We start from the raw sequence: 10750 nt of genomic DNA, 5'->3' as shown, positions 1-10750 counted from the left end.
AAGAAACTGGAAAATTCTGAAAGAGATGGGAATATCAGACCACCTGACCTGCCTCTTGGGAAACCTATATGCAGGTCAGTAAGCAACAGTGAGAACTAGACATGGAACAACAGACTGGTTTCAAATAGGAAAAGGAGTGCGTCAAGGCTGTATATTGTGACCCTGCTTATATAACTTATATGCAGAGTACATCATGAGAAACGCTGGGCTGGAAGAAGCACAAGCTGCAATCAAGATTGCTGGGAGAAATATCAATAACCTCAGATATGCAGACGGCACCACCCTTATGGCAGAAAGTGAAGAGGAACTAAAAAGCCTCTTGATGAAAGTGAAAGTGGAGAGTGAAAAAGTTGGCTTAAAGCTCAACATTCAGAAAACAAAGATCATGGCATCTGGTCCCATCACTTCATGGGAAATAGATGGGGAAACAGTGGAAACAGTGTCAGACTTTATTTTTTGGGGGGGCTCCAAAATCACTGCAGATCATGACTGCAGCCATGAAATTAAAAGTCACTCCTTGGAAGGAAATTTATGACCAACCTAGATAGCATATTGAAAAGCAGAGACATTACTTCGCCAGCAAAGGTCTGTCTAGTCAAGGCTATGGTTTTTCCAGTGGTCATGTATGAATGTGAGAGTTGGACTGTGAAGAAAGCTGAGCACTGAAGAATTGATGCTTTTGAACTGTGGTGTTGGAGAAGACTCTTGAGAGTCCCTTGGACTGCAAGGAGATCCAGCCAGTCCATCCTAAAGGAGATCAGTCCTTGGTGTTCATTGGATGAACTGATGCTGAAGCTGAAATTCCAATACTTTGGCCACCTCAAGTGAAGAGTTGACTCACTGGAAAAGGCTCTGATGCTGGGAGGGATTGGTGGTAAGAGGAGAAGGAGACAACAGAGGATGAGATGGCTAGATGGTATCGCAACTCAATGGACATGAGTTTGGGTAAACTCCAGGAGTTGGTGATGGACAGGGAGGCCTGGCATGTTATGATTCATGGCATCACAAAGAGTCGGACATGACTGAGCGACTGAACTGAACTGAACTGATGCTTCTATATTTTATACTTTGAATTGACAGAAAGTAAAACCAAAAGTTTCTACAAATAAAGAAACATTTTTAAATGTTTGGGATTTTTTAAGTCTCTTTTAAGTACACAGCTTTGTCTGCATCTGGCCTTCTGTACGAAAGAATCTCATGTGGACTTTTACTCTGGCTATTATTTTCCAGATGTGAGGAGTAAACAAACTAAATTATCAGGATCCTTGTTATTCAGTTTAGGCTTATACATATGTCTTAATTCTGCTTCAAACAACTGCCTGAATGTTGCTCAGTTCAGTGGCTCAACCATGTCCAACTCTTTGCGACCCCATGGACTGCAGCACGCCAAGCTTCTCTGCCCATCACCAACTCCCAGAGCTTGCTCAAACTCAAGTCCATTGAGTCAGTGATGTCATTCAACCTTCTCATCCTCTGTCGTCCCCTTCTCCTCCTGCTTTCAATATTTCCCAGCATCAGGGTCTTTTCCTACAAGTCAGTTCTGCACATCAGGAGGCCAAAGTATTGGAGTTTCAGCTTCAGCATCAGTCCTTCCAGTGAATACTCAGGATTGATTTCCTTTAGGTTGGACTTGTTGGATCTCCTTGAAGTCAAAGGGACTCTCAAGAGTCCTCTCCAACACCACAGTTCAAAAGCATCAATTCTTCGGTGCTCAGCTTTCTTTATAGTCCAACTCTCACATCCGTACATGACCACTGTATGGAATGTTCCTAGTTTTATGCATATTAGCTATAAGAGGCGGGCATAGAAAAAGAGAAGGCAAAGGTTAAATTAGTGAATTTTGTTATTGATTACCTAAGTTTCTAAGTAAAAGTTCAACTACCTTTCAAAATCATATCCAAAACTCTTTCAAACTGGTAGTTAATTACAAAGCTCTTTGATTTTATAGTTTTGCATATATTTGGGTGATTTCCACTGCTCATTACTACCCATGTGTTTATGTTGATTGGATGTTCTACTTACCTTGTGTTCTTCACACATTTTGGCATTCATATTTATTATGTTACTGTCTGATGTTCTATAATATTAGCAAATGTTTGCTATACTTTTGACATTACTTTTTATAGCCCTCTTAATTTTATGGAGCAGTGAAAGTTTAGGCTTTAAAAGAACTAGTGCCTTTCTCATATGGTCAGACATATTTCTTCTTTATGATATGCTGGTGTTTCTTCTTTTTCTATAATTCTCTATTATTACTTATTTTAAATGTTTTCTTATCATTTTGAAAAACTTAAATGCCCATTCTCCATTTGAAAATGTTCCAAAAGTACTACACCATGTAAATACATAAAACAATTACTATAAAAACGTCAGCATAGTTTACAGCAATGTTTTACCTTAGAGACTTCAAAGATATATGTATATATGTTTCAAGTTGTTGGAATTAAGATGCATCTAAAACAATAGTTCAATTCCTGTAAAAATAATAGAAATGTTTCATGAACATTACATATCTACCCATCAGAAATTGTTTTTGCAATTTCATATACAAGTATTTTAAGACCTTTTTGAAATAAATAATGCAAATGAGTTAAAATAAGGTGTTGTCTTGATTTTTGAAAAAGCATTTATTGATGGTCTTAATAGCTGCTGATGTGCAAGGGTCCTTCTAAATTTTAAAAGGCAACTACAGAAAGTAAAATCTAGACACCAAAAAAACAAGGATACAAACTTTTATTGAGAACAAGCAAACACAGAAGTTCTTTGTTTAAACTGTTAATAGGTAGATCGATAGAGTCTGATGTACATGCTGTGTCTTTAAAGGTAGCATTATATGAAGGGTAAGTTTTATATTGACAGAGAAATAGAGCTGTTATTACTTCCTGTTCACCCAGCATCTAAGGAAGATAAAAAGTCAGGCAAGGAATATCAGCATTTTCATAATAAATCAGTTCTCCCTCCTAACAGCTACCAGAGTCCTTCTTCCATCCCTGAACCTTGGATCCCAAAGGCAGTAAGCCTTCACATGTCGCTCCCAATTTGTATTCTTAATGTGTCCTATATGCTTTTCAAATGTCAAAGACCCACCCACTACAATTGGAACCAGACCTTTGTCTTTCCTAAGTTAGAAAGAATCACAGAGCCACCTATCACTGTTATGTGCTTCTGGTTCCTTAATTCTGGGGTATACAGCAACATGGCAGCACGGGGCAATGAGCACTGATGCCAAATGATAGTTTAATGCTCTGCAACTACGTTGCCTCCTCCGTGAGCATTAAGCATTTACTCATTGAACATACCCTGCAATAGTCTTGTTGAAATCTTTCATAGCTGGTTAATCATCTGATAAGATATCACAAAGCTAAAAGGGCCAGGGTTACTATATTTTGGAGCCCAATCAGAGATAGTTGATTGGCCACAGCGAATGACCACAGACCACACACCTCACTCAAGTTCCACTGGAAGTTGCCACCTCTGCTGAAATAATTCAAAATGCAGGCTCTGTTAATTGTAGGTTAACAATTGGTCCTGTCCTGTGGTGGATAATACAATACTGTGCTTTGAAGTTAAGTAGAAAATTATAGGGGTCACCAGTAATCCAAAAAAGAAAATAGGTTGTCCAGGTAAAAAGATTTAAAGGCACTAAATAAACAGGTAACTGTCCTAGTGCATCAATCTTCTACTTAAATTTATCAATAAAGACCTAATCTTCCTGATTTTATTCTGAACACTTACATTGTCGAGAATAAAATGTATAGATTCTATAGACTAAGCATGACAGACTTTGATATGGTCAGGTTATAAAGTATCTGCTTGGAAAAAACAAAAAGAAAAATTCAAAATTGAGTCTCATAAACACTAAATAATAGTGTATGATACTATGGAAACATATTATATGACAATAGAGAATTAAAGAAAGTGCCTTTAGAATGTGTGGGATTTGTTACACATAAATAAGCAATAATCTGAGAAGGACTAACCCAGGGTTTTTCACAAAATGAAAATAAGTAAACAAAGGGTTGAATAGTACAATGAAGACTGTATTACATTCAGACAATAAGGAATTGTCTTTTTACTCCCAGGGCCAAAAAAATGTCTTTATCTGTGGTGACAGAAAGTTGAGGGTAATATATATAGAAGCATGAAATGAAAAATTATGGATCTAAAAATATAAATATAGATTCTCCCTTTTCATAAATATTCAATACATTATTTGACACATTGGTTTGAGTGAAGCTTCACAAGCACAGTTTTAAGCATCTTGATTTGGGCTGAGGTCCAGTAAATTATATATTCCCAACAACCATCAGAGCTTTCTCACTAAAAATACACACTCACACTCTACTTTGAAAATATTCTAAGATAATTATTTCCATTTTCATAGTAACTAGTACAGTTATGACTAGAGTTGTCTCAGGTTTCCAAGGAAAGAAAATTATTCTGAGATTCTGTTAATAAGAGAAAGTGTAGTAATAGAGAGGGGGTATTTTCTTAAAATTGTGCTAAAGCTGTCATTTTCATGTTTAATGACTTTAACTGTGCTAGACAAGATTTTGTTTTCAGTTTCAGAAATAAACTATCTGATATAACTCTTTAGTCAATTGCCCACAAATCTTCCAACCCCTCCTTCCAGCAATCTCACAATGGGTTTAATTCATCTTGAGAGCATAAAGGCAACGTTTAGTAAACAGAATTTTCCTGACTGACAATTGCTCAGCCACTCTAGTGAGAAAATTTAGTGAATGGTAACACCTAGGAAGGCGACCTATACAGAATTTCACTCCATGGATACCAAAAGAAACAACTTAAAATCTGAAGGTAATAAGAAAGGCAAAGTATTCTGGAAAGTTTATTGCCAGAGTCTATAAAATCACATCTTAAATAAAGAGAGATTTGACACCGGACTTTCTATCCCCCTCAATGTTCAGGAAGAAAGACACAAAAAAGAACTACATTTCATTTCAAATAGTACTCTTTCATTTGATGACTACATTTCCCAGCATTGCTACTTTTAAAGCCAAACTTTTAAATGTTGGATTTCCTGGTGGTGCTTGCTGTTTAGTGCTTAGCACATAAGGCTATATTAGTGAAGTTTTAAAAAACAAATGTCCAAGAACGAGCCTAAAGCTTTTTGACTTGAGATTACCAGACTGAATTTTTACTAGGGTTATTTCCACATTACTCTACAGTGAAACAGAGATTCAGCTTCCACTTCTTTAAAGGCAACAACTCATATAAGGCAACAAAGATATATATCAGGAAAACCGAATTAGCTTTTGCTTTAGTGGGCATGAGAATGTCTCAGTTCCAGTTAGTTTATCATAGACTCGAATTCATCGATTCTTTGCTTGGTGTTCCCCTTTCTGATTTTCCTATAGGATATCGTATTGTATCTTGAATAAGCATTTCTGGAGAAATCACCCTTCTTCCCGAAGGTCGGCTGCTCATCAGGTGTGACAGGTTGGGAACTGGGGCTACTCAGTGGGGAGTCCTCACTTGCATCACCCTCCTCTTTTAATTGAGTATCCTCTTCATTTTTTCTCTTAAATTCTATCACGCGAACTTCATCTTCATCATCTTTGCAATCATCATCATCATCGTTATTAATTTCTTCATCCCAAACCTCTTGCTCTTCATCCTGCTTAGAATGTGAGGCATCAACCTGGCTAGGTTTCTGAAATCCTAACCATTCAATTTCAGTTGCCTGAAGAGCTGTGTTCTCCAGCTCCTCATCTTCTCTCTCCTCTAGAGGTTGTTCAGAAATACTTTCTTTTTGTCTGCTTATTTCTTGGTTGCTGCTGCTCAAAGGAATCTTCTCCCACTGATGCCCTGTAGCAAAATCAATTGGTAGTTGATATGTGTAGAGATTTCAAAATACCCACATATTCTCCAGATTATATTTCTGTACAACCATTTTCCAGCATATATTTTATGACATATTTTTCTGTGGGTTATTAATATGTTTTACACAATGGAACAGGCTACCCCATCAAATTATCTCAGAAAACACTGCATTAAACACAAGTAAGCTTCCTCAGAATTTATCTGAACCTTTAAAATGCTAATGAATATTAGGATCCAGCAACCCAACCTCATTTTACTATGGAAATTTTTGTTATGGATGACTGTTGCAAGGTGATCAAACCAGTCAGTCCTAAAGGAAATCAACCCTGGATATTCTTTGGAAGGACTGTTGCTAAAGCTGAAGCTCCAGTCCTTTGGCTACCTGATCCTAAGAGCTGTCTCATTGAAAAGACCCTGGTGCTGGGAAAGATTGAAGGCAAAAGGAGAATGGATTGGCAGAGGATGAGATGGTTAGACAGCATTATTGGTTCAATGGTCATGAATGCGAGCAAACTCGGGGAGCTAATGGAGGAGCCTGGTGTGTCAGACACATCTTAGCAACTGAACAACAATTAGCGACTGAACAACAACTATATCTAGTGAGACTGGTATTCCATGAGACACTTTTAAAAATCTTGTCTAGCTTATCATAACTGGGTATATGAATATGTTAAAACACACACACACACACACAGGGACATGTTTCCTAAACACACATGGATATTCCTCAAAGAAAATTAGAAAAATATCTCACAGTGAAAAAAGACTTCCTTCCAACAGTAAAAATAATGAAATAATGACTGCCAATGACTGTTCTCACTCAGAATAGCAAATTCAGTATTTGCCACCATGCTTCTCAGAGCTGTCCTAAAATAGCGAGGTGTAGAGAAGGAGCAGGCAACCACAGATGGCCAAGAGACAGGTGCTGGGCTAATCAAGGCACCAAGTCCACCAAAGGACCCACAGTATAGTCTAGGATCTGCCACTGACTGCTAGCGAGTCAAGATTTAAAAATCACACTGAGGTCATATCTAGCTAATGCTAGATTAGCCTACTGTTTTAGACACGTCCTCAGCGGACAACTAATTGACTCAAGTGGTTTGGTACTATGTAGTGACTTTAAAAAGGCTCATTTAATTCACTGCAATTTTCACTTTTCAAACAGATCCTATCAGCATATCCTCAATAACATTTATCGAGCATGCAAAAACCAATTAATAAGGAGAGCGTAGAGATTGTTTTCAGAGCTTTCACCCCTGAAGGACTTCAGTGAGAAGCTTCAGCCTGCAGTGTGCCTGACTCAAGGTTATGCTTACTATTCTCTTTCAACACCATTGTTGTTTATTTACTAAGTCATGTCCGATTCCTTTACAGCCCCATGGACTGTAGCCTGCCAGGCTCCTCTGTCCATGGGATTGCCCAGACAAGAATACTAGAGTCTTTAAATAAAACGAGAGGCACTGTTTCTGTTTGCCTTTCTCCTCCACAGCTTCCTATTTTCACTGAAAGATGTTAACAAGTCCATTTCCATCGAAGATTTTTCATTCTCTTTTCATTTTATTTTCCCAACTATAATTGTAAAGTTATACAAACAGATAGAAGTAAAGATGGATCATCACTCCTCATTACTTGTGCACAGCTCCTATCAGGCCACTGGCATCCAGTCAGTATTCTTTACATTATAAATACACATTATAATGTTTACTATAATCTTGTTTGGTTTTCTTTTTTTCACAAGAACCAAAGAAACTGATCTTTTGTCTCTTATTCATGACTCGGGCGTAGAGTTGTCATGCATGAAATTACTTCTGTCTTTAAAGTATAGTATTTTTCTCAGTATTTTTAACATTTTCCTATTTTTCAACCCAAGAGTATTTGCTCCAGAGACTTTTTAGCTGTTTGCCACTGTGAAAATAAAAGATACCAAAATGTGTCCTTCTAACCCTAGAGCAGAAACATATGTTCCACCAAACACAAAAGGATTCATGCAGGGAAAAATTCACCCTGAGACTACCCACTTTTAAAAATCAAGACTGCTTTTATTCTTTATTTAAAGAAAATGAAAGATCTTAGAGAACTATTGTCTCCAGCTGACCTTCTGGTCAGAAACTTGAAAGGGACTCTAGATAAAAGTTGAGATCTCTGTCTTTGAGAGTTTGCTTGCTCATTGGCAGCAGAAGGGTTAGGGCAAGAGATTATTTAGTTCATTCCATAGGGTTTAGGTCTTAATAAATGAACCGTGATAATGTAAGAACATGACAATGACTGCGGCTTATGACATGATTCCATGAGGAACTATGCAGTGGACCACTGTATGCAGTCAGCAGACAGACTGAGAGGTGTCCAGACAAGGCGGACAAACTCAGGAAACTGCCAACAACCTTGGCATCTACTATTTTATATGGTGTTCTAATATTTCAATCAATAATTCTTCAATGTTTTGCTTGTTAAGGTCCTAAATAAGCTAAGTCACTTAGGTCTACCAAGCTGGTTTCAATTTTGAGATAAGATATTTATGCCTGCAAGAGATGATATGAATAATTAATTAATAGATTTTTATCTTGCACTTTCTTTGGAAATTATTTGAATGTAAGTGTTTCCTTAGAAGTCTGAAACACTTTGTGTCTCTTAGACTCTTGCGTTTATTTGTAAAATAATATAATTATTTAAAAATCCATGTTCTTTTTACTCAGGCATTTTCTGAAAGGACACAATTAGAATTAACTTCATCACTTGGAAGATTTCTTTGACAAGAATTAGGTAACCATTTTGTACTTACCTCAGAGGCCTAGAATTTTCCTGTAGATCAAATAAATTTATAAGATTATTTTAAACTGTATGCCAATGGTAAACTTTTAGGATAAATCAATTTTTGAAACATTTACAATTTGCAAGGTGCCTGACACAGACTTGAGGACACTAAATCAAAAGGAAAGGTTGATACTGTTGACTAATTTATTAAGATGCAGATGTCATATCATCAAGTCAAAGTGTGCCATGCAATTATACAGATCCATGCAGTTTCAGTCTTGCAGAGTCTATAATGCTTTCTAAGGTAGAACCCACAGATAAGTCCAGACTCCCTTATCTGCCTAAAACAGCATGACTTCAAAATGACTTCTGGATTCCTTTTTTAATACCACACTCATACAACATCCCATGCAAAAACTGCCCTCCATATCCAGTCAAACAATGTCTGTGTACAAGGTGGAAGTTCTTCTTACCTTCTCTCAATGCCATTTCATCAACACTTGTTTCTTGGAGAGAAAGATCTGTGATAGCCTTATGAACAACATAGAGCTTCTCTTCTGGTTTTTCTGGAGGGAAAAACCCCACAAGATAAATATTTTAACATTTAAGTAGTTTAAGATAAAGAAATTACCAATTTAGACCCTAATGAGGTAGATTATTTTTTGTGGTCACTAAAATAACTATTTCACTCTTCAAACTCATTTCTTCACTGAGTTCTTTACTTGTAAACATAATGATAATCTTTTCTTTAATGTCTGTATAAGGTATAGTACCATGAATTCTGATACTTTCAGATAGATTTAGAAAGAAAAATTGAATTTACGAATTCCCTTTAACCAAATAATAATGGAGCTGCCCACATAATGATAAATAACAGAAGTTAACATTTAACAAACAATAATTTTCACAATAACTCTACAACTATCAGTACTATTATCTGCCTTCTTCTAATGAGACAACTAATGTTTCAGGAGGCCAGGAAAGTTGTCCAGGATGACAGAACTCTCAAATAAATGAGCTTGGATTTGACCCAAGGCAGAGGTTTAGTCCTTATGCTCTGAAGCCCCAACAGGATAAGGGGCCACATTTGGGCAAGGACAAGAGTGGGAGGATGTGCCATTTACTCCTTCATAACAGTTTATCCAAAGACTCCTGAGTGAGTTCACAAATCAAATCAAAGCAAATTAGAGAGAAGGAAAATGCTTTACCTTTTAGAATCTTCTCATCCATGGACGAGCTGAGCAGTATGTCCTCTTGTAATTTTTCACTTTTCTCTTGATTTCTTTCTGTGGGTACATCAAGTCTAGGTTCTACCCTGCAGTATGGTGGGGTGCCATCCACGTCACTGGCTTCTTCTGTGATTTTAGTAATCTTTTGTTGACTGTTTTCAGGGGGTGTATCCCCGTTACACTCCACCTGACTGAATGTCACTGGTACGTCTGTCATAATGTACAGTTGAGTCCCAGTCGGAGAGAGCTTTGGGGAAGATCCTTGATCCTTGATAAGTTCTCTTGCCTTCAAATCCAACTCCTACTCTAAGAACACAAATTATTTACTTTAGTGCATAATAACAAGCTTCTTTTCCTAAAGATATCCAGATAGAGAGTAGAACAAAAGTAACAGAATTTGTCAGATTTGCACCAATCCACGAGCAAGAGTCCAGCCAATCACCACCTTGTTTGTTGCTCAGCAGTTCCACTTGCAGAATTAATGGCAGTCTTTTGATTTACATAAGCAAACAATCCGAGGCAATCAGGCTTTTGTGTTGGCATGTAGAGGGGGACTTTCAGCTTGTCAGTCCCCCTCTGGGAACAGAGATTTTTGTCCCTTTTCATAATGGTCCTTTGTCATTTTCCTTGTAACAGGAGCCACAATTGTTCCACAGCTTTAATCCAGAGAGAATGACTACCTTGAGGCATATTAGTTCTGTGTAACCAGCTTAACATTTCCAAACAGATTTTGCTCAAGTAAAACCTCAGCTATTTTGTAAGGGATAATGGCATTATTTCTTATTTTTTAAAGAATAAAAACAGCTTATCAAAAACATGTAAACAAGGCAACTTTATTGTACATCACTCTGGCAGCAGATTCCACAGTATGCTTTCAGGAACCCACAGAAATAGACCTAAGAAAAAACAAACACAAATTCTGTCAT

At 37.2% G+C, this 10750-nt stretch overlaps 1 protein-coding gene across 2 annotated transcripts; it reads right to left on the bottom strand.

Annotated features, from left to right (window-relative positions):
• Positions 1 to 5311: 5311 nt before the first annotated feature.
• ERMN (ermin) lies at positions 5312 to 10041 on the bottom strand. 2 transcript variants are annotated; one of them, XM_068969571.1, is made up of 3 exons: positions 9804 to 10041; positions 9069 to 9161; positions 5312 to 5829 (listed from the first exon to the last, which is right to left on the bottom strand). In XM_068969571.1, exons 1-3 carry the CDS (start codon positions 10039 to 10041, stop codon positions 5312 to 5314), a joined length of 849 nt encoding a protein of 282 aa, XP_068825672.1. The 2 variants fall into 2 exon arrangements, with proteins under 2 accessions (XP_068825672.1, XP_068825673.1); XM_068969572.1 differs by having other exon boundaries at positions 9069 to 9101.
• Positions 10042 to 10750: the final 709 nt, after the last annotated feature.

The sequence above is a fragment of the Capricornis sumatraensis genome, chromosome 3, assembly GCF_032405125.1.
Source record: "Capricornis sumatraensis isolate serow.1 chromosome 3, serow.2, whole genome shotgun sequence".
Lineage (NCBI taxonomy): Eukaryota > Metazoa > Chordata > Mammalia > Artiodactyla > Bovidae > Capricornis > Capricornis sumatraensis.
Note: the sequence above shows the minus strand (reverse complement) of the source record. Positions and strands in the feature narration are given on the sequence as shown.

Bases quoted from the DNA above. Each gene is read 5' to 3' on its own strand.
- ERMN (XM_068969571.1), bottom strand. From the start codon at position 10,041: ATGACAGACGTACCAGTGACATTCAGTCAGGTGGAGTGTAACGGGGAT. The intron at 9,162-9,803 runs GTAAAGCATTTT...TTTTCCCTCCAG, and splicing joins GGATGAGAAGATTCTAAAAG to AAAAACCAGAAGAGAAGCTC. The intron at 5,830-9,068 runs GTAAGAAGAACT...ATTTTGCTACAG, and splicing joins TGAAATGGCATTGAGAGAAG to GGCATCAGTGGGAGAAGATT.